The sequence below is a fragment of the Betta splendens genome, chromosome 17 (assembly GCF_900634795.4).
Source record: "Betta splendens chromosome 17, fBetSpl5.4, whole genome shotgun sequence".
NCBI classification, from domain to species: Eukaryota; Metazoa; Chordata; class Actinopteri; order Anabantiformes; family Osphronemidae; genus Betta; species Betta splendens.
The window spans coordinates 9,665,803-9,689,229 of NC_040897.2; the positions used below are offsets into that span (position 1 = coordinate 9,665,803).

The 23,427-nt window shown below is 49.1% G+C and overlaps 1 protein-coding gene across 5 annotated transcripts in view; it reads left to right on the top strand.

Moving 5' to 3' along the window:
* The window catches only part of pbx1a (pre-B-cell leukemia homeobox 1a), a 55,605-nt gene that overhangs the window by 25,506 nt on the left and 6,672 nt on the right, over nt 1-23,427 (top strand). For all 5 annotated transcript variants that reach the window (XM_055503896.1, XM_055503895.1, XM_029132315.3 and 2 more), the window contains 2 exons: nt 21,860-22,104; nt 23,195-23,385. In XM_055503896.1, coding sequence (XP_055359871.1) covers nt 21,860-22,104; nt 23,195-23,385 — 436 coding nt within the window. The remainder of the gene's footprint in view (nt 1-21,859; nt 22,105-23,194; nt 23,386-23,427) is intronic.

Below are 23,427 nucleotides of genomic sequence, written 5' to 3' on the forward strand. Positions count from 1 at the left end.
AGATGTGACACCGCAGGTAGCGTTTAACACAGTGGGCCGAGTGTTAGCATAGGTCAGCGTTTAACCTGGCTTCCCAACAGCGGTCGGACTATCTCCCAGAGCCAGATTCTGTAAGGGCGATTAAATTGGCTGCTAAGAGGAGAGTTGGCTCTTGGAGACAAAAAAAAAAAAAAAAAAGGAACCGCTTCGCTTGCATGGCTCCCTGATATACACACAAACTATCATCTCAGTCAGAACACTTACTTTAGTATCAATAAACATGACAAACACCATTAGGCTGCAGCGATTCAGCTTATTTTCATGAAATTAAAACCGGAGCCATTTTACATTATCGCGCGTTCCATCACGATGCTCATTAATCGGAAAGTGTGTCAGGAAGCGCAACACTTTTAGGCTCAATCCTAAAATGTGCCTAACGAAGTACAATATGTGTTTTCACAGCAACAGGATCAGGATTGATAGCGGAGCGAAGCCTGGTCGCTGGGTCCCTGTACTGTAGATACCCACGTCCCGGCCCAGAGAGGGAGTCGTGGGCTTCCTCTGCGCCTTCTGTCTGCCAGCTTGCCTTTGGCGGTGTTAGTTCTGGACAGTTAACTCCCACTGAAATTATGTTAATTGCTGTCATTTTCCTTTTTCTACTTGAGCATAATCAGCAAATTATATACTTCTCTCCATTTATTACCAAGCCACTTCTAACAGAGTTTTTACCCTTCAAAAATACAAAGTTGGGAGGTGATTTGCGCTGAGAATTGATGCATATATGTGGACTTACGTGCATAAACGTGTGATATCAGGAACTTGTAGTTTGTTAGATCTTAGATCTCTGTGTTTCACTGTAAAACTGTGAGTGAATTGTTGGACAGATGAACAAGTGGTAACATTTCTAATTGCAAAATGCTAAATAATAAATTACACTTGCATATAGATTTCACATGCAGCTCTTACTGTGTGTGTGTGTGTGTGTGTGTGTGTGTGTGTTGCAGTTGCTCAGGTTGTGAGGTGCTGTTGTTAGCTCTTGTCATTTGCATAATTTAATATGGACAAACGAGCAGAAACGTCTTCTCCGAGATGAAAGGAAAACGCAGGAGGCCCCGTCGCTGCTCCTGTTGTTTATTATTGTCACGTTCATCTGTGATCTTATGCGTTGCTGCAAACCGATTGTTGTTTATGGAGACCCCCCCCCCCCCGGATGAAGCTTATATAGCGCACGTGTGCGTGTTTATGTCTATGTATCACATATAGAAGTATTTTATTTTTGACTGCATGAGCCTCTTGCTCCTCAAGCGCATCTTTATCTTCCTCTTAGCACGCGCGGCGCTTTAACAGACCCTGTTGCTCGTACCCTGAAGGCACCTTCAGAGTGCGCGTCGGCGCCGCGTTCGAGTTCACCCCGAGCCTCACTTCAGCGTTTCCCCTCTCTCGCCTCCGCCGGTCGTCCGTGGGATCTGAACCGACGACCCCGTGCCAAGCGGGCCCTCTTCTTTCATTCTATTTTACTCGGCTCGCTGGCACCATGTTGCAGCCTGTTTTTATGGGACATGTCCTTCAGCACCATGTTTAGCAGTCTCCTCCCCAAGACACATAAAATTCCTTTATGTTCCTATTACTTGAGTTTATGAAGAGCGTCTTCGCCCCTCTCCCTGCCGATAAGATCATATTGATAGATAGATATTGGGGGAGCTGCGGTGTGATAAAGGCGCGGGGGTTAAGAGCTTCTTGGATAGTTTAACCTTGATAAAACAGTTGTTTCAGTGAGGCTGATTTCGCCCCATCCGTCTTCATCCGTCAGGGCCCCGCTGAAGTATGCAAATGAAGGCAGTAGAGGGAAGCGCCGTGTGCGGTTAAATGGGGCGTTGCGAATGTGCGGTGTACCGCGCCGACGGGGTGATACTACTTACTGTCCAAATTTAGTGTGTCTCTTCTGAACCCCCCCCCTTTGCTTTCTCTCTCGCTCCCTTTTTGTCTGCATTTCAAGAATATATACAGCCCTGAGAGGAGCTGTGGCCTTTCGTAAAACGATTACAGCAGCAAAGCAGTTTATGCTTATGCATGTTTTATATTATTATAGATTTTAATGGTTTTAAGCCGGAGTGCAGTGACTGCAGAGTCAGTGTGTTATCTGTTTATTTGTGCCTTAGCGTGTGCACTGTCTGTATTTACATGTTGCAGTGGCGTTTATTGCGTGCTCCAGCCATATATTTTCAAATATGGCTATTTATTGTGCTAATTAGTGAGTCTGGAGGTGTAAGGGTAATAATCGTTATGATAACAACTGTTTATGCCTCTACGCCGCTCTCCATTCACAGTTTACGTTGTCCGGGCAGCTTCATTTGCCTGATTAGTTTTGTACCTACTCAGCAGCATTAGGGATGTTTTTTTGCGTTTGATTCTCTCATTTATCTCATGTGTCGGCATATTGATTGATTCCCCCGCTCACTCATTATTTTGTTCTGTTCTTCACAACTCATTTTCGGAAAGCGGGCCAGCGCCGAGGCCAGAAACAGATAGCGTGTCTTCGCCGCGCTGTCTGACTAGCCCAGCGCACACATAAAGCTGTCAATCAGGAGCTTTCCTGCCTGCCCTTTGTTATGGAACGCCAGCTCTGTGGGTGGGTCCTCTGGGTGATAGATGGCTCAGGGAGCCTATCGGACAGCAAGAAGCATCCATCTCTGTCTGGAGCCTGTTAAACAAGCTTGGGAAGGCAGCCATGTAGCCCTAACCACCATTGGCCTCCACTAAAAAACCCCATTAACATTAATGAAGGATAGCTTTAAAAGTTCTTCAGTAATAGGCTTGAATTGGATTTATGACTTGGATAGTTTGCCAGAGAGTATGTCATGAAAAATGTCACTGTTAGATAAATGGAAACGAGCATTTGAAAGGTCTCAGGACAGTGTCTCAGCAGGGACTTCAGCTCCGCTTGGAAATATTTTTCCCCTGTCCCTCAATCACGCTTCTGCAGCGCTCGACTCAGTCCTCATCCTCGCAGTGGCTACGAGGGAACGGGAACTGGCTGATGCTGTAAGACACTGCCAAGATAAAGCTGCACATCGTGTGCGCACACAACTGCCTCCAGAGGAGAAAAAAAAAGTTCTTAATGCTTTTTTTAAAAGGACTTTCATCCCAGGTGGCACTGACCATTTCAATATCGTGCACCTACCAGTTTGGCTGTCTGCGAGGTCCCTATAGATGGCTGATGTGAAACTGCCATTAGCCAGCCAATTCCCCAGCCACAGATTACTGTGCCAGTAAGTGGTAATCACAATGTTGAAAAAGGTCTGATTGCACTCCATCCAACCTCCAAACTGTGGCGTAAATGGGTTTTTTGAAGGTCTGCAGTGGGTTGTTGGTATGTCATCATAGTGCATTAGGACTGTCAGAGGTAAAATGGCAGTTTTTGAAACCTCTTTCATTTTGTGTGAATGTTAAAAGGATGCAGAAATACACTTGGACTGCAGCACAAAAACAAGGCGAATCTGTGAGATTTGGGGCTTTTACGTCGTGCCCTTGACTTTTCCTTATTTTTGCTTCCTCTGAAAACATCGTTATAAAAAACTCCTAATTTAATGCACTTGTGTTTTTCCTCTGGCTCCTCTCCTCGCATCTCTCCGCTAACCTCTGATATCATTAGCGTTGGAGGGACATCGGGAGGAGAGAGGGGTTGCTATTCTTAATGAATTCCAGTGCGACGTTGTGCTCCCCCACCTAGTTAACCCTACCTGCCCACCCCGCCCCGCCGCCCCCACAGCTCAAGGTGTCAAATTAGAGCAGCTGGGAAAGAAGGAGAACATGGAGATGGGCAAGGTACACCTCACCCCCCGCCTCATTCCCTCGCTCGCTTTCAAATCACCTAATACAACACGATATTCATGAAAAGCCTCCGTGTAACAACTATGCAAAATGGTTGGATGCACTCCACGTATCCACTTAAATGATTAGGGGCTGATACTGCAGTTAATAAATGCTACTGATGCAGCGGTGCACTGAAGATGTAGCTGAAGGAAGAATTCCCCCTCGGGGGGCTTTCACGCTGCTACACATGCCGTCATCAGTCTGCAGGAGTGGGAAACGAATTCAGACGTTTCACTAGTAACAAACCAAACCTGGCTCCGACATATCACCTCTCTGACAGCTTCAACTCAGAAGAAGAGGAATTAGAATCTTCTAAACATAGATTTAATAACAGAGTTGCTGTGTTGGCTGGAATTAGACGGATGTACCTAATATTGTGGCCACTTGTTGACATTATTATGTAATCTCACCTGTTTGAAGTGCATTCTCACTATATGATATGAGAAACTTCAACATTCCCACTCGCTCCGATAACAAAAAGGCCGGACAAAAGTCCCGCCCGCTCACGAGCTGCACGGCGGTTCGGAAGCGTCTCGGGCTGGAATGTTGCTGTGGGCCTCGCGGAGTTGTTGTCTGCTCCACTCTGACGTTAATGCTTGATACTCCTGACTCAACAGCGAGCCGGCATCCCCCCGTGGCTGTGCTTACTCACTTCTGAGCCCAGCGTTTAGTTTTCCTTGGCAGACCCAGGCCACAGCTCATTAGACTAAGAGAATGTGCCTGCCTTAATTAATGATATGTAAATATCCTTGAATTGGCCACATTTGCATATTAAGAGAGATTTGCGAAATCTGTGGAGTAATATATTTTAATTAGGGATTAATTAAAAATAATGGGAATTTCATTTCGCCTGGCAGGTTGTGTTTGGTGTGAAGCGTGCGTCGGGGCCCAATCTTTGAACGCTGAGGCAGCTACCAAGATGTGAAGGAAGCTCTGTGCTTTCACCCTCTATCTGTGCTGCATACAAACATGTGCCCTCACAAGCGCGCGCACACACACACACACACACACACACACACACACACACACACACACACACACACACACACACACACACACACACAACGCATCACATTCCTTGAGATGCCAGAGCCTTCCCAGGGGGTCTCCACAAAGCGCTGTAGTTTTGAAAAGCGGGTGAGGAGGAGGGGGGGAAGGGGGGGGGGATCCAGCCTGAAACACCCACAATATATATTTGGGGACGGTCCCAGTTTGGCTCAGTTTCATCTCCTCTCATCTCTCGTTTTTTTTTTCCCCGTGTAGTTGGGGAATGGCTCTCAGACACGGAACACTAGTTATGTTGGCAATTATGTTAATGGAATGCCATTAGGCCATGATTGTGGATGAGCGAATGGGGAGAGAGGGCACGTTTTCACAGACCCAAGTCAATTCCGGCTTTGATCTCCTCCTGGAAGACGTCTCCTCCCGTTTTCCTCCCGCGCGTCTCCGGCGCGGTTCGAGGCTCCGTTCGGCCGCTTTGCCTGTCGTGTCAGGGGGTTGTCGCATCTCGGGCTATTTGTTCTGGGTAATGATGTACTCAGTGTGTTTTTTTTCTCTGACAGCTGTGGAAATAAATCTAAATAGAGACAAAGAAACCATCTGTCATCAGCATCACTAATAGCGCAGATAGCGCGGCCACTATCGCACCATCTCCTAGGTGGAAATCATCCCCATTACCAAGCATCAGCGCTGCTTCCTGCCTCCTGATGCTCCTCGCTGGTGGAAACACCCTGTGCTGCTTCACTCAATCCATAAAGACGCTTTTTGATTCCTTCTGCCATTTTATTTTTTTTTGGGGGGGGGGGGCACATTCTCGGAGCAGAAGCATGCGGTAAATGTCTGTTTTTCTTCCAGGCCGGCCTCAGAGCGCCGAGCTCCTTTGGCATTTGTGATGTGTCGTCAGCGCGCTGATGTTATTGATCCAGTACCTTCCGAATTCATTAGGAGATCCAGCCCAACTGTGCCGCATCTTTATTTATGTTGCTGCCCCCTCCCTGGCCTGCCTCTCTCTCTCTCTCTCTCTCTCTCTCTCTGCGCGCCTCACTCCCTGTCTGCCTTCCTCTTTCATCCTCCATGCATTATTCTTTTATTATTCTTTTACAGCTGCCTTATCGCTCGCATTTTGGTGAGGATAAGACCTGTCATCTTTGGGTCTTGTCTGGGGAGATGATGGGAGACTTCAATGGGAAGGAGGGGGCGGAGGGCGGGAGGGAGGTAGGGAGGGTGGGTGTAAAGAATGCCTGCTAACCCCCCCCCCTCCCCTTATTCCCTTTATGAAATGGACCTCTGTCTCTTTTTCCTCCCTCTACCTTGATCGCCCTCGCTCTCGCTGTCTCTCTTTGTAATGAGAATCTCTCTCTAATTGAGGGAGCTGCAGCGCGCTGGCCGAGGGCGGCCGGGTTAGATTGTGATACTGGCTACGTGACCGTTATGCTGATAGAGGTGGGGGATCAATAATTTAGGCCCTGACCTTAATGGTGGTGTTAAAATGCTCGTTTCTCCCGAGTCTGGAGGCCTTGGAGGTGCAGCGTCGGATGAAGCCACGGAGGCTGGCTGGATGTGGAGGTGGGGTGGGGGATGGTGGGCGAGGCAGATAAGAGCAGAGGTGGAGAAAGGGAGAGAGGGAGAGTGTATTTGCAGGCAGCCCCTGAGTCTGTGAAAGGAGGGATCATGAGTGATGTTTTCCCTGCTTCTACATTCAGACGCTCACATTGTCACTAGCATTCATCCTCTTAGCATCTATATGAATGCCGTAAGCTTTGCTCTCGCCCGTTTTTCGGTATCTGCTTGTAATCCGTCCTCATAAGAAATCCTCCACCCGTCCTCGCCGACGCGCCGAACGCGGCCACCAGACACCGCGGCGCGAACAAAGGCGGCGGTAACGAGTGGGTTCTAATCTGGTTCTGGGCTTGTCTTGTGCTGCTCGCTGTGGGCCATGTGCGCCGAGGACTCGGGCGGCCATCGATTTGATTCTGAGGGACATTAACGTCACGGCCTCATGCGTCTCCCCGCATCTCGGGGACTAGACTCATTCCCTGCTGGCAGGATGCGACCATCTCGGCCCCCCCGCCCGCTCCTCCCCAGTCACTCACCCACCCACCCACCCACCCAGCCACCCTTAGGGGATGATGTATTAGATATAACCAATTCAATTTTATGCAGCCAAGACAGACGCCCTGGGGACATAAACACACACATTTTTAATACACTCCTCACCAGGAAACCCAATGTGCCAGAGCCTGTGGCTGCCCTGGGTCTCCTCTCACACTCAATTATTAATGTCACGGCCGTAGTGGCTTAATTAAATAGTAAAGACAAGCCCACTGCACAGGAATGGGCCAGGCGGACGTCAGGGCGCGAGGTGGCTTTAGTAAATGTCTGACGTGGACGTAGGAGTGTAAACAAGGCTGTAAATGCGACAATAACGTGTTGGCCGTCATCAGACACACACCCATGGTAAGATCCAGGCGTCTGTGGCTCGGCGCCTCACTATTTTTACGCCTAATCTATTAAATGCTGAGCCATATTTCATCTAAACCGCTTCCTGCACTGGTGTCCTAATGTGTTTTCTTTTTTTTTTTTGAAGCCGTTCGAGGGAGAGGTGAAGAGTTTTGGCTTCAAGTCTCGGATCCACTCATAAATCAGTTGTCTTGAGAGTCGGGTCAAACAGGGGCTCGTGATACCTCAACTACATAAAAAGACTGATTTCCTCAGATTATGGATTCCTGCCACCTCAAGGGCGAGCCAGAGGAAGCACTCTGTCTCCGATATGATGAAATGTGGCGTTATCTTTTACTTTGTTTCATTAGATTCACTGGAGATTACACACTCTATCCTCAAAGACTGGATTTTCCAGCTTTCTAAGATGAGCGATCTTCTGGCCTCGGGGCAAAAAAATATATTTCCACTCCCACGTCCCCCCAGCACGATTCTTGGGCTTCACGTCTATTTTAACTTTCAATTAATTATTCAAATTCATTTTGAAATGCGGGGTTACATTTTGAGCGGCTTGTTCAAAGGCAAAAGCAACCCCCCCCCCCCCCCCCCAACACACACACACACACACACACACACACACACACACACACACACACACACACACACACACACACACACACTCACGACAAGTAGGCCTTGCCATTAGATTGAAAAATAGGCCCATTGTGTGTGTTGACTTGGTGGCGTACTGCGATGAAGGATTGCGACAAACTGGAGTGTTTAAATCGGTGAATTGAAATTAATGCCCTCTCAAAGCCAGGCTTGCTGACGATACATTAAAGCTAATACTCCGGCGAGGTCGGGCAAATGTTTGTTTATATACATGAAATACGCTGCGAGAGAATGAAATGATTGGATTTTGCCCAAGTAAACACTTATATTAAAGAGAGAGAGACAAAAGCAGGGAATTGTAATGCAATGAGGTGTGGACGCTTTTTTATGTTTACGGCGCCTCCTTTGCTTTTCGTCGCAGGCTAATCTTCCTCGGCATGATTCATTTACGGCCGTTCTTAAACTCTCCTCGCGACTGATCCACACCTTTTGTTCCGGGGCCCCTTCTTGAAGCTCCTCGTCCGCTGACACATCGAGACGCTTTCAAAGGTCATGCATCAAGCCGGTCTTGTCACATCACTTATTCAGGGTGGTTTTATTTATTCATGCCACTTTTTGATTTTAATAATTTAATGCTGTGAAATGTTCCTTTCATACGGCTATAAAGTGCTCGCAAGATGTGTTGGTGTCTCTGAAAATATGGTTATACGGCTTCTTTATGCGGCTCGGACCGTCCTCCACGTAAAGCGCGAGCTGTTCCTGTCAGGAGAAGCTGTAATGTGTATCGATTGAAATTATCCCTCACTTCCACTGCAGCCTGAGGACCTCTTAGATGCCAGGAGAGTATAAGAGGCTCTTTTTGTGCTTTTCTTTTTCTTTTAGAATTTACTGCCAGCGGCTGAGAGTAGTATTTATTTTCCTCAGACTCTGCTCCGCTATCCTGGAGTTGGCAGAGTGATTTTGTAGAATAGAAACATTATAGACTGTTAGTGTCAAAGTGTTAAATGTGATGTATAGAGCTGGGGGTCTCAGCGGGAGGAGGAGGAGGGGAGGTGTGTGCGTGGGGGGGGGGGGGGGTTAAGGAGGTGAGCACTGCCAGCCATGACTGGCGCGAGGTGCTCATGGGAGAGAGGAGCCATCCACCGTGTGAGGGATGGCGGGGTAATGTGGCGGGAGGTAATGGCTTTTCTCAGTCCGCTGAAACAGAGGGGAGATCATTAGGGGCCTCGCCGTCCGTTTACGCCGACGCTGTCAGCGCGGGCGCTGGTCGTGTCGCGCTGCCCGTTCCCGCGGACGCGAGGGTGTTCGATTGCGATTTTGGGCCCCTTCGTTGAGACATTTCCTTCTCCCGAAAAGCTTCTCCAGCTGTGGAATGGAGCCGAGAGCCGACGAGGAAAACGACACCCCTCCACTTCCTCTCCGCTGCTATTTAATCGTGCGTCGGGCTCCGCACGCGGCCCGGTGTTACGTAATGAAAATGATTAAAAACCGCCGGGATCTAAAGGTGATTTAAGGTTCGCTTCGTCAAGGTGATGCCCGACTTTGATTCATTTACGAGATCACACTGTTAGTTCTAAACTTTACGTGTTACAAGCTGCACAGGCAACGCTTTACTTTATAGTTCACAACTCAAGGTTTAATCAAAAGAAGTGTTGACTTCAGACGGAGATAGTTTGAAAAGCAGGTAGACAAAAAGACCTTCACATCTCAAAGCAATTGTCTATGGCAAAATAGAGATCCCTCCTTTTATTTCCTTTGAGGCGCTGATCATCTTCGCTCTGTGTTTACGAGCCTTGGTGCAGTAGATATGATGAAACAAGTCTTTATCGGGAACAAAATAGCCTTCAGATCTAATTTTGAAGCCGGCATTTCAAGCTTCAGACCACAGTCGTGGGCGAACGTCTGGGAATCCGTGGCGGGAGAGGACATCGCAGAAACCAAGGTGCGTTTTGTGCGTCGGCGCGGACTCCTCAGAACCAGTTAACAGCACTTTGAGTTGTCGGTCGATTCTTGCCCCGGTGAGCCTCCAGCCCGGCGTGACAGAGAAGATTGGACGTCATTAAGGTCTGCAGTCTTTCCGCCGTCTGGTGGGTGGGGGGTGCGGAGGTGGGGGGGTGTGAAACGGGCTCGGCTGCTGCCGAACGCGTGGACTGTTATTGTGTATCTCCATCTTTCATGTGCGACCTCAAAAGCGGGGGGGATTTCAGCAAGACGGCCGGGGCCGCATATTCATCTCGCCCCGTCGTTTACCTGCTGTGTATTGGTTTTCCAGATGTTTTATGTTCGGGCTCTCAGCCCCCCTCCCCCCCCCCCCCCAAACTGTTACGACTCACGGCTGGCGCAGAAGTCGCATTCCTAACAAGAAGATTCTCCTCGTGTCGCTGTCAAGACTCATTCACGCTTTATGAAAAAAGCGCTTCAGAGAAATATGATCGCTCCTGTAAAACGCGCCAATTACTCCCCACTGACAACCTTCAAAGCCCACTTTTATTGGCCGATTCAGCCAAATAAAACTTTACTGCACGAGTGGAAAGGGGTGCCGCCATTTTTGCATAGCTTTCTAAGCCCAGCGTTTATATGATCCCTGTTATTACACCTCTGTGACATTTAAACTTTATTGAACAAGACTTTAAAATCTGTATGCAGTATATAAAATATCGGGGAATTTATTTCTTTCAGATGGAAGGCTGGTCCCTGAACAGTTGAGACCCGTCTGGAGGAGACTGACGGTTCTGTTGGAGCAAACAATTGTAAACAAAAGGATGGTTTAGAAAAAAAGAAGCGTGTGGTATTTTTTATAGTCCTTTAAACTTAAATTCTTTATATAACAGCTTATAAAGGCTTAAACGGTTAATGACTGTTAATGACTTGTAAAAATAACGGCCAATAAACCCATAGATTCATTTACCAGTCGCCTGTGCTCTAATCTGCAGTATCTGAAATAGCAACGTGCGCTGAGACGAGCCTCGCTTTCTCGAGTAAAAAAAATTTCCTCGACAGCCAGACGCAGCGAATGTAAAGCAGAAGAGGGGAAAGGCACCGGGAGAAAGGTCCTGCCCCCCTCCTCTGTGTAATTAAAAGGGGGTGTCTGTCAGGGGCTGCTGCTGCTTTGTGTGGCCCCATATGTTTGGGCACTGATACAGGGAGGATTATTCTGTTTGGAAGCCTGATAACAGCCTGTTTATAACCTTGGCACAGGCTGTAGTCTAATCTGGCAGCAGCACATCTCTCCCCCACCTCCGCCCTCCCCCGCCCTCCCCCCATCCACCCCTCCAAATTTTCACAGAAAAACCATATTGGCTATTTTCTTCCTGCAACTAGAGGGGTTGTGTGTGTGTGTGTGTGTGTGTGTGTGTGGGGGGGGGGGGGGGGGGCGTGACCCAGAAAGGAGCGTTTCACCTATATCTGTGTGTCTCAGCTCCGCGTAAACGCCGCGCGAGCGGAGGGCGGCGGTGAACGGTAACAGGTGCGCGGCTAATCCCCCGTTTGGCCCATCGTCACCGCGCGCCCTCGGCAGAGAGCGGCGACGGCGTCGCCTCCGCCGAGCGCGCTCTTTGTTCCCGTTTCAAGGCTTGATGTCCCCGAGTTGTGCAGAATCGCCCGCTCGGCTCCGCTCTCACCTTCTCGCCTCCTTCCTGGACGTCAGCGCTCCCTTTGTTGCAAACTCAATTTTCATTCCTTAATCTGTGGGCTGATTAGTTCGCTCTTTTGTTCTGGCTGCATATTGCCGTCCTACTGCCTTTCACACGACTGAGTGTGTGATGGTTTGTGATTTTTAGGTCCTCTGTGCTTTTCAAATAGAGCTCCTAAATTGTCTCTTTTCAATGGTTAAATAAAGCCCTTTCTTGACTAATTGCAACATGATTGACTTGATGAAATTAATTGAACACTAGTTGCCCAGGACGGAGGCCACGTCTGACGAAGATATGTGAAAAAACCTATGGGGTGATGTATTGTTCTGCTTGTATGGCTGGTAGTTTTTTAGTACCTTGTAGTACAGTATTTAATAAGCCTTTTTGCTTTTGTTCTAAAGTAATGCACTTTTAATTTCATTATATTTATTTAACTGCTGTAGCTGTTTTTATTATAAAGATTAAATATGCAAAACCCATAAACAGCTTATAAAATACGTGCATAGTTGCAGTTTGTGTAAAATAGCGCCCAACTCAAACATTTACAGAATTTAAATTGACAATGAGGCAAAATAGAATTATATAGCACTCAGTTATTATTATTATTTCTGTAGGTAATTTGTGAATACTGGAATCCCACATACATTTATTTGACCAATCTGAATACTTGTACTGTGAACAGCTGTATATAAATATATATTTGCTAAACTGGACCTCGGCACCGACACCCTCCACATCCTGCATCATGTACTTCCTGCCTTAAATGTTCCCGTTAATAAAAGGGCTCCAGCCCTGCTGATGAGTTTCCACCACGCTGAATAAAAGTCACTCTCGGTAATGCACAGTTCTATAGCGAGGACCCTTAACCGGCGCTCGCTGCGGGGAGAGGGAGAGCTCGGAGTGGCAGGCAAAGAGAACTGTCAACCTGTCACATTTCTCCCTCCTCTTCCCCCTGATAAATTAAAGTTACACAGTGTGCGTGTTGTAGCAGCGGAAGGCTGTGCAGAAAGCCTGGCTCCTCAGGTCTCAGGAGATAGCTGGCAACTAGGTCAGACTGATAATGTAATCCGCTGACTGGATCCTCAGCCCACTACATCCAGAGAGAAAAGCATGACAGGAAAAAATGGAAATGTGGGAGGAAAATGGGAACTTCTATGTGTTGTTACACTTGCTTAGCATTACCTCACCGGCCGGTGGTAGTTAGTTCAGTTCGTAAAAGGGGGGATGTCCATGCGTGCTGTTGGAAGGATACGCACTGATAAGTGACATGCGATTATTCCAAAAGCAACATACATGAGCGCGCCTCACCGAGGGAATCTTATTGACACGGATCCGCTTCCGCGCGTTATCTCCGCGCCGCACACTGCAGCGCACGCGCGACAAAATAGTGCCGCGCGGGTCCACAGGGAGGGAGGCGACAAGAATAAGTTCCTGCATCAGCAAGGTGCATTTTCATTCCCGCGCAGCATTCCAGAGAGGCTCCGTGGGCCCTCGGTGACAACTCTGCCTCCCCGCAGGTGTGGAAATGAAACGGGGACCTATAAATAGCCGCGGCAGCTGGGAGCGGTGCGCTGCGGAGCGGGGGGATGAGATGGAGGATGGAGGGGCGGAATTAGATGTCCAGCTGGGGATGCAGGTGTGTAGAGGCTGACCGACAGAATACGAGCGCGCGCTCACCCAGGGGGCCACGAGGGGAGGTGAGAGTGCGAGGCTGCAGTCAGGCCGAGGACTACGGTGTGTTATTAAGTCAAAGCCACGGAGTGTGCGTCTGATGACACGCGGCACCGCCGCAGGCTAGAAAAAGGACGCCTACGGTTTAGCAATGCCCATTAACACATCAGCATATAATGAATGCATGCCACATGTAAAACGCATCCGCTTTTCTTACGTCTGAGTGTTTATTCCATTTGGGTTAAAATCGTCACTGTGCATTAGTTTGCCTCAGAGTTGTATCTCTGCACCGAAGTGAATCTGTTAAAATCTCCGGGATCAGATGTGCCGTCTTAGTTGTGCATGTTGCTCTGAGCACCAGTTTGATGAACTGGTTAAAAATAAGGGCTGATGGAAGGTTTGACGCTGTTTCCATGGTTACCACTGTCTGACTGCTGGATGCTTTGCTGCAGACCAGAGATCTGTAGCAGCCCTTCTTTTCCTCCTCCTCCACCTCCGCCTTCTTCTTCTTCTTCTTTGCAGTTGTATAAACAGTTGTAGCACATGTGATGATTTTACCTGTAATTGATCCGATTTACATGTCAGTGACTTATTTAAATAAACATATGATAAACCGTCGGTACTGATCGTTCAGCGCGGTGGAACAGGTACATTGTTTGCATATACAGTACACTTCACTGTATTGACAGAAGTGACCACTGCATCAATACCAGTCCTGCATAACCTCATGTTGGATTAGCAAAATGTCAGCAAGCTGCAGAAGACGGTGGAAGTGAGCGTGCAGTTCTATTCATCCTGAAAGACAGAGGAGTGGAGCGTTGCTGTGCCACATTCAGGGCCGGAGTGGCTTGTTTCGGCTTCTGTTGTTGTGTTTCACATCCTTTACACAGGTACTGACACGGCGTGACCCCGCTTCTGGGGGTCAGCGCGTTGTTTTGTGGTATAAAATGAATGGATGAATGTGTAACTGATGTAAATTGCCTGTGCTTGTGCACAGCGAGGACAATATATGAGCAAATGACAGCGGCATGTTAAAAATGGGTCAACATGCATTTAGCAGAGCCGTGTCATGCACGTACTCTCATTTGAATGGGATATTAGTGTTTCTGGCATGTGCTGCCGATGCCACAGGGCTGTCTGAATTTTAGATTGCTCTGCTCATTTAGCGGCGAGCAGTGTTGTCTTTATTTTTTAAAATCAAACCTCAGCTTTTAGGGCAGAAAATGTTGCTTTCATTCCCAGCGGATGACTCGATATGCTTTTCATGTAAATTACGTCTAGCACTTGCACACTGGTGTTTGCATTAATGCATTAATTCGTAAGTATTATATGCTTTTTGTAGCTGGAGGCGAAGTGACACATCCTCATCAAAAACACGCTCCCCCGCCTGCCGTCCCGCTTCCCACACACACACATGGGGCTTCGCCTCTGATTGACAGCAGGAGCTCCCTCTGACCCACTATTCTGCCACAGTGGGACGATCCCACAGGCCTGTGATTAATGACTAGGCTTTATCCGCTAGTGGTGTGGTACGCATGCCAGCCAGGCCACTCATACTGCCCGGACCACTACCTCCGCTGTAAACACACTCTCTGCCTGGAGGCATTGCTCTGTCATATTCATTGTAAAAACTGTAAACCTTTGTCCCAGTTGACCCCCCTGCGACCCCCACACTGCAGCACCCACGTGCGTTCATGCGGCATCGCCACAAACACGCGTACCTTCGCCCTCTGTGAGTAAGAGGTTAGCTATTAGTCAAATATTATTTGCATCATTTCTGCATTAGGACAGTTCTGGCGAGGTAAATGCAAAACTATGACTTCATTAGTCTTTTAAATGCTCTGTAATGTGTATTCAAAGCTTCTGCTGCTGCTTTTTTTATCCAAAGCACTGCAAGCAGGTTAAGAGCACATGTTAACAAGACTTGGGCTGGAACAAAAAAAAAAATAAGTCGGAGTGAATGAAACAGAGCTGCTCTCGCTAATGGACAGTGATCCCTCACATAGTTTTTCTCTCCTGACAGCTAGAGGCCGGTTTGACCAGCAGGCCGGGCGAAACAATGAACCTCGCAGGGATTTCCGTGAATGTGACAGCATCCAAACAGAGTGCGCACACAGCAAAACAAAGCCGGCTCCCTGTTACTGTACATGAAGGAGGAGACTGTGGACACGCTGCAGATATAAGCCTAATAAACATTTATTCTCATGGTGTATAAATCTGATGTTAAGAGTTTAAGTTAATGCTCTTATAAATTTAATAAAACAAGCAATTTGCAGATGACTGCTTAGTCTGAAGGATGGATTACAAATGTCCTCCGCCAATTGATTTACCGGCCCTGCACGGATACTGATAATTACACACTGATCATTGTAGCTTTGCTGCGTTTGTCACCAGACAACAAAGATTTGTCGATTTTGAGCATCCGAACATGTAAAAGCTCCCTTTTTGGTTGCAGCAACTCAGAAATATAAAAAGAAAAACAAAGCGATGCTAGTGTTTTAACCCCTAAAAGCCTTGAGTTGTTCTCCATAAAGAGATTATAAAGCTAAAATTATCACAGGAACACAATCAACATTTTTCCCCTGCTGACGTTGGCCAGCTGTTCGCGCCGTTCATGCGGATCGACAGATACAGCACATTTACTCTCCGATGCAACACTTGCGTGACCTCAGATGCGCAGATATCGTATATACGTGGCTGCTCAGCTGGGTCTGTGTCTATATATAGAAAAGACAATAGGATCATAGTGTACAGTGTCTATTTACAGAAGATGCATCGCCATATAGATAATATTATTATCATGCTATTCAAAGCACTCAGTGACCACTTGTGCTCATGGAGAGGAACATTGTCATGATGGAAGCTATTGCTCCCACTGGAGATGAAATGCATCATGGGATAATGTAAGTAACTACGCAGAATCTTTTTTAATAGTAGGGGATAATACTCGCTGAACCATGTGACGCTGAGCAGGCTCTGTACAGGATAATGATAATGTCTCAGCGTGGCGTCTTTGTTTGTGACCTCTAAATGGACGGTGCAGGTCTTTTCTTCCAGCGAGGCAAACTTCTAGCAGCGCTGGGTTAAAAACGCGCGTTCACGCGCCGGTGCGAAGCATAGCGGAGCAGAACCACGAGCGCCAATCAGCCCGTGTCTACGAGCGGCCATATGGTGGGTGTCCTTGCGTGGTAGCTTAAGGGAGCCTTTCTCCCTGAGATGGAACCGTTCTGCTCAGGAACGAACCTCTGCTCGCGGCCCTGTGCGTTCATCAGTCGCCGCCCCATCACCCGCCTCCCAGATCGCTACCTGGAGCCGGGATGGGGCGCCTCGGGGGTCCCAGGTGGACCCAAACAGTCTCAGTCACATGGCCTCCGCGTCAGAATCCCTCCCCGACTCGCCGAGCCCCGCTCCGTGCCTCCAGATGTGGCTTAATTTACTGCGACTCTGCTAATTGCTGTAATTAAGGATTAATTACTGTTAATTACCTTCGCATAAACTCATCACCAGTCAAAGAGCGGCGCCTTATGAAATGTGCCACGCACAGGAACACACGCGGTGGCGGTTGGGGCGGGGGGGGGGGCATGTTACCGGACCCCTCGTGTCGTGTCTCGTCCTGCTGCGCGGCGGCGGCTTGTAGGGCACCGGCGAGGGCGGGAGCGCCTGCGCCCCGGCAGCGTCACCTCGTCGCCAACTGTTGCCCGGGACGGCGTCAGCGCGCTGGCTGCCGTTTGATTAGAGGCCGACACGGAAGTGGATGACGGATTTGAAACATTAAGGACGTCTCTGCAACGTCGTCTGCCGCAATGTATGAGTCTCCGACTAATGGACTAAGATCTGCGGAACTTGTTGCTACAGAGTCAAGCGGCACGGAGGGGAATTAGAGCGTCGCGTATTCTAAGCCGTGAACTCTGACAAATAAAATTCCAAATCGCACCTAAACAAACCAAGGAATCAAAGCGCTGCCCGGGTTTGATCCGAATGCCGGCGCAGTCGGCCGTTGGCGTGCTCTCTGCTTCGCCGTGGACGCTGCCCACTCTCCACAGAGAGGCCTTTGTCTCGCTAGCAGGATGACTGTGTCGCTCCACAGGCTCGTGACTGCTCCCCGGTCACTGAGCCGGCGTGGGTTCCAGTGCAGCCTGGAGCCGCTGCATGAGCACGGGTTGGATTCAATCAGGGCGATATGTATTTTAGGACACCTTAAGAAAGACTGACAGCCAGCGGGCTAATATATTGCCTATTTTGAATAATGAATTATTTTAATGAAGGCTTTTAAATGGGAGTGCTGTGCGTTGGTGGCAGGGCGGTGCTCTGAATGGTCTTCTCCTCTGGCGCTGGCTGCCTCATTATCAGGCCAGCCCCTCAGGCCTCAAACTGGCCTGCTTAAGCCTCAGATGATGACGATAATTACCGTTATTAGGAGTAGCTGCAGGGGGAACTTGTTCTGAAAAACACCAAGCTGAGTTCTTGCCTCGTTTGCCGCCGCCGCCGCCGCCGCTGCCGCATGAGAAAGTACCGATTGCCAGTGGAGAAAGCCAGAGAGGAGAGAGAGAGAGAGAGAGAGAGAGAGAGGAAAAAACGAAGGAGGGGATGAGGGGAGCGGCCACCAAATCCGCCTAATGTGACGCCTGTCAGCTCGTCTCCCACCAGCTGTCACCTCCCAAATGCACTGGGGTTCATTTTTTTAATTGACACCTCACTTTCCTATTCCATTTCTATTTTTCGCCTTTCATTCTCCCTCCATCACTCTTCCCTCCTTGTGCCCGTGCCATCCACATCTCCCGGTGTCTGCCTGTCCCTCCAGTATTTCTTTGGTGTTTTTCCCTTGTCCTTGGTCTCCCCCATCACCCCCCCATCCTCCCCCGTCCAGTGTCAGATACAACACTCCAGCTCTGCCCCCGTTCTTCACATGATACTTGAGATGGCTGATAAAACATAAAGCTGTTTTAGAGGTACTTTATGACTATGCCCTTGTGTACTGAGGCTGTACAGCTTCCCATTATCTGGTGATGGAGGAAACGTTTTGGGCCTGAGAAAGTTTCCCATGAGTTCACGAATAGACCACAGAGTCGGATCGCTTCAGCTTACAGTAGTGAGCCTTTGAGACAATTTAAAACACTCCAAGGCTTGAATACATAGCTATGCTTAGCAAATTCATAATTATTGCCTATTACATGTTGTCATTGCTGATGGCCAGATTGCATTGTGGGTAAAGTAGGTGTTCGATAGGAACTCAGAATGTGGTCAATGATTTCACAGCACGCTTAGTTCTGATCCTTTTTGTGTTTAATCATCCATCAGCGCTGGAGTGTGATGATAAACCAGCAGAGTCTCCTTCTGCGATGGAGAGGCATTCAGGGACAGAGGAAATTTGAATTGTCTCCATTTCCCGTACAGTAGGGGCTCCGCTGATGCAGCCTTCAGTACAAATACAGTAAAATACATTTAGGTTACGTAATATTGGATGCAGCGGTCGTTTTCATGTGCAGTGAGCTTGGATGAGCTCACTCATTTCCAAAAGATTGTTCTTTGTTTATCGAAGGCCAGATCCAGTTTAACTGAAATGACCACATATGCAGTAAATTGGATGTCGTGCAGCGTACTGTTCATTTAGTCTTCTTGGTAACGATCATAGGATTGCTTAGCACTGTAGGTCAGTGTGAAATATGGAACAGGGCTGCGCGTTATAAAAGCTGCTTTATTGGGTTCGCATCATATGCAGATGAGAGCGCGATGCTGCACCCCTCCAAGGAGCGAGGAGGGCAGAATTTGTATTAGTGATACTTGTCATGTCTGCTGTAAATCACGCTGCTTCTTTTTTTTGTTTCCAGGTTTCCTAGGTTGTTGTTGTTTTGTCTCAGAATGCTGTGTGGCAGGGATGAATGGTGGTGATGTTACATTATCATGTGGCTGTCGCTTTCACTCTCGCTGACTGCTTCGTGACAGGCCCACACACACACACACGCACACGCACACACACACACACACACACACACACACACGCACACGCGCCGCCGTGTCAGGAGCAGGCCTGATTTATTAACTGCTGAAACCCTAGATGACGTGTGCCCACACAATCAATAGAGAGCAGAGCCACTGCTTGACCCTCTCTGGGGGTCACGTGACGTCCACACACCCTACAGTGCAGCGCGAGCGTATTGCATTACTCTATTGATGGGAAATGGATCCCGTCCACTGTCGGCTGCTAGCTGCCAGTCACAGGCGGGAGGGGTAAACTTTCATCATGGCTGTCAGGGACATCACTGCTGCCTTGTTTGACAGTAAATCTTCCTAATTGTGACAGAATACTTCAACGTCATTAATTAAACACGCTTTCATTTAAAAGCACTCGCAGGGCGCCGGCCTGGGTGCACAGGGTCCTCTGCCAATGTGCCCAGCTGTGTAGTTTTCCTATATGAGGGCTCGCGTTCGTGCAGCGAGCGCGTGTGTGCGCGCCCGGCGTTGGAGTGTGTACACCTTGATTCCTTGTGTGTGAGTGGGTGGCTTAATCGCCATGTTTATTTACGCTCCTGTTGTCTGCAAACAGCAGGCGCCGTGGCAATGGGCAGCAGCCAGCTCGCGAGGAAGTAAAACAGCAGAAATTAATTTTGTCAATAACCAAAACAAAGGCTTATTCTTAGAATGCCATTCATTATTCAGGCAACGGCTGGAGAATTGTTTATGATACGGTATTCATTTTTTATGCCTTGCCTTTTGGGTTTAGTGCCCCACATCTCAGGGAAGGAATTACACAACAAAGGGAAGGAGAGACGGGCGAGAGGGAGGAAGGAAGGAAGGAGGGAGGGAGCGAGGGAGGAAACGACGGAGAGGGGAACCGTGTCCTCTCATTGTTCAATTAAGTCTGTCGGTAATGATCAAGATGAGATGATGGCCATCTTCCTTTAGAGATAATAATCTCTGACTATCGGTGGAGGCAGCGCGGTATGGACTCCGTCACTGTAGCTTCAGACGAGAACATGTATATAAAAGGGTATTTATGTGATTATAGTGTAGTGTAGGTATTGGGAGCATGTGATGGATTGTAATAGAGGGCACTTCTCTCTGTCAGGTGATTATGTTAATATATAGTCCACGGCTGCAGAGTTCACAACAAGCAATCTGACTGGCATTGAGGCCTAATCGATTTCATTGCTATTACTGAACTGAAATAAATAAGGCTGATGGCTGTGGTTAGGGTAATTATGCTGCAGCACAGTGAATTGTTTGATTTTCCTTATTAATTGTATTTATTTAATCCATTTCATGCTTTTAGTTGTGCACTCTGGGACTCGGAGAGAATGAATAAATCACTCTTAGGCTCATTAGATTCCCCCTCTGGTTGGGATGTGCCACTATTTTGTCAGAATCAAATTGGCGAGTGTTATAATTTCCCGCCGGCGTGATTCACATGAAAAATATCCACATATTCGTCTGCCGGCACGCGCGCGCGCACGTGCGCCCACGCCCGCACGGGCACGCGCGCGCCGGCAGATCTGCTCCCCATCTGAACTCCTGACCTTTTCCAGGCGTCTGATAGCCATTGACATTTGCCTCTTGAGCTGAGGTTGCTCACGTGTTGCGGCTGATGGGAATGGATGATGTTTTTGCTGGGGGAGAGAAAGAAATGGAAGGGGAAAAAAAAAAGGGGGGGGGGGCAGGGTAGACAGGCTCTCCACGCGGCCCTGGGAATCCATCTGGACCCCCTGCTCACCAGAAAGGTCACAGGGCGACTCAGCCCTACATCCTCATTACAAAGGAACCTTTGCTGTGACCGAGGTCCGTGAGCCACAGTGCGGCTTCACTGCCCCGTCACACAACCTGTCATTTACTCTCACCGTCTGCAGCCATCATGGCGCAGATATACAGTATGTACTATTAGATTCAACCCCACCACCCCCCCCGAAACGCTTTGATTGATGCTTGGATTAAAGTGTGCAGGAGAAATGCCGCGGCCGCCGGAGCTTTGTCTTTGTCCTTGAAGACGGCGGATGGAATGGAGGGCTGCACCTGGTCGGCTGCTTCCAGCTCCTCGCGGGGAAGCGGGGCGCTGCTGCTGCTTTACCAAGAGAGCCTTCTGGTGGCAGAACGCGGCAGGGCAGCGCACGCCGCCACAAGTGTGTGAGACGAGTGATAAAACACCTCCGCTGTCGTCAGCAGCGTCGTTTTGGGCCTAACTCTCACTAACAGAACACCGGCTCCTGCTCTACGACGTAGTAGTTACTGTTTGTTACTATATGTATTTTAGTAGCTTTGATGTTTCCAGTGTTTATGGAAATTATCTTGGATTCTGTTTCCTCCTCGGCTGATTTGCATGGTCTGTGTCGCTTGTTTCCCTTTGTAGCAGGAGACGTGACGCGTAATAAAGCCCTGAGCCACGGACAAAGTCTGAGCAGACGGAGTGCGGTGATATATGAACCTTGGTGCGAGTCGGTGTTCATTTTTAACATGAAATGGTAGAATTATTGAAATGATCGTTTTTATGGGCTGGCCTCGCTGCCAACCTCCGTGAGGCTGCAGGTTTTTATGGCGCAGGTTTGAACTATTAAAACGAGGGCGCCGTCGTCGGGGAGCGGGGGAGCCGCTTGAAGACCCGTTGAGCCGCCGCGCTCAACACGCCGTCAGACCCTCACGCCCCGCTGTCCCCCTGTGCCCCGCAGTGCTCAGCATCCGAGGCGCCCAGGAGGAGGAGCCGCCCGACCCGCAGCTGATGCGACTGGACAACATGCTGCTGGCCGAGGGCGTGGCCGGCCCGGAGAAGGGCGGCGGCTCGGCGGCGGCCGCCGCCGCCGCGGCCGCCACCGGCGGCGTCGGCGCCGACAACTCGGCGGAGCACTCGGACTACCGGGCCAAGCTGTCCCAGATACGGCAAATCTACCACACGGAGCTGGAGAAGTACGAGCAGGTGGGGAACGGCCGCTGTTTGTGTAAGATTATATTCAACCACAGAAAGCGATGTGAAGATTCACTTCCTGCTTCTGAAAGGGAGTAAAGAAGTGTTGTATTAATTAATTCATTATCCGTAGATTTTCCATTATAGTGAATATTGGTTTAGGTCTACAGCTTGTTTTGAAGCACATCAGCTCCCTCAGGGTAAAACCAGGTGGAAAGGAAGCACGAGGTATTCACAAAGGATTTACAAAGGATTTTAAGTATAATGCCGCTGGAATCAGCTCTCGCCGACCAATTCGTGTCAAGCCGAGCTTCTCGGAGACGTTATCGTCGGCAGGCGAGCAGCTATTATATCAGTCACACACCAGCTCCCTCCCGAAGACTGTAACATCCTGTCATTCCCTTGAAAGTCAAAGCGCTCGGGGTTTATCATCTTCTCAGAGGAAGGCTAGTCATCGCTAACTGTCACAGTCAATATACACCTGAGCATTTTCGTGTCACCGCGCTACGTACGCCGCGGCGCGGCGCGTGAGTGAGCGGTGTCTGGCATGTGTGCGCAAGCAGAACGGCTGCTCCGTGCATCACTTTGACTGACGTAACCCCGGTGTTGACAAGCAACAGACACCTTGACTCCGAATGCAGTCATATCCAGTGACTGATTCCGACGGCGGGAGAACGAGGTAGACGCGAGAGACGGAGGGAAAAGAAAGGGAGACAGTTTAAACCTCTTGAACGTGAACGGGGCTGAAAGCCCGCTGTCATTTTCGATTTCACTTCACTTGTCACATTTTCGCTCCAATTGAAGAGAAGTCTTTTTAATATTCCGAGCGCCGCGAATCTCACTGCCTCCACTGTACGACTCCACTGCCACGTTAGTTTGGCGCGAGGCGTCGCGCTGTGTCTGCCGCTTTCATCCGCGCTATTCTTATTACCGCTGGCGCTGCTGCTGTTCTACTGTCAGCGCCGCTCGTACAAGGCCAAGGCCTGCGAGCGAAGGTGCAGCCGCTCCAGAATCCAATTTCATCCTTTTGTTCTACCGCGAAGCCGCCGAGGCTCCTCTGATAGTTATTCTCTTTATGAATCCTGCCTGTCTGTGCATCCAGGCGTGCAATGAGTTCACCACCCATGTGATGAACCTGCTGAGGGAGCAGTCTCGAACACGGCCCATCTCGCCCAAGGAGATCGAGCGCATGGTCAGTATCATCCACCGCAAGTTCAGCTCCATCCAGATGCAGCTGAAGCAGAGCACCTGCGAGGCCGTCATGATCCTGCGCTCGCGCTTCCTGGACGCCAGGTGCGTGTGTCTGGGCAGAAGGACGCTTCATCTGCTTTGTGT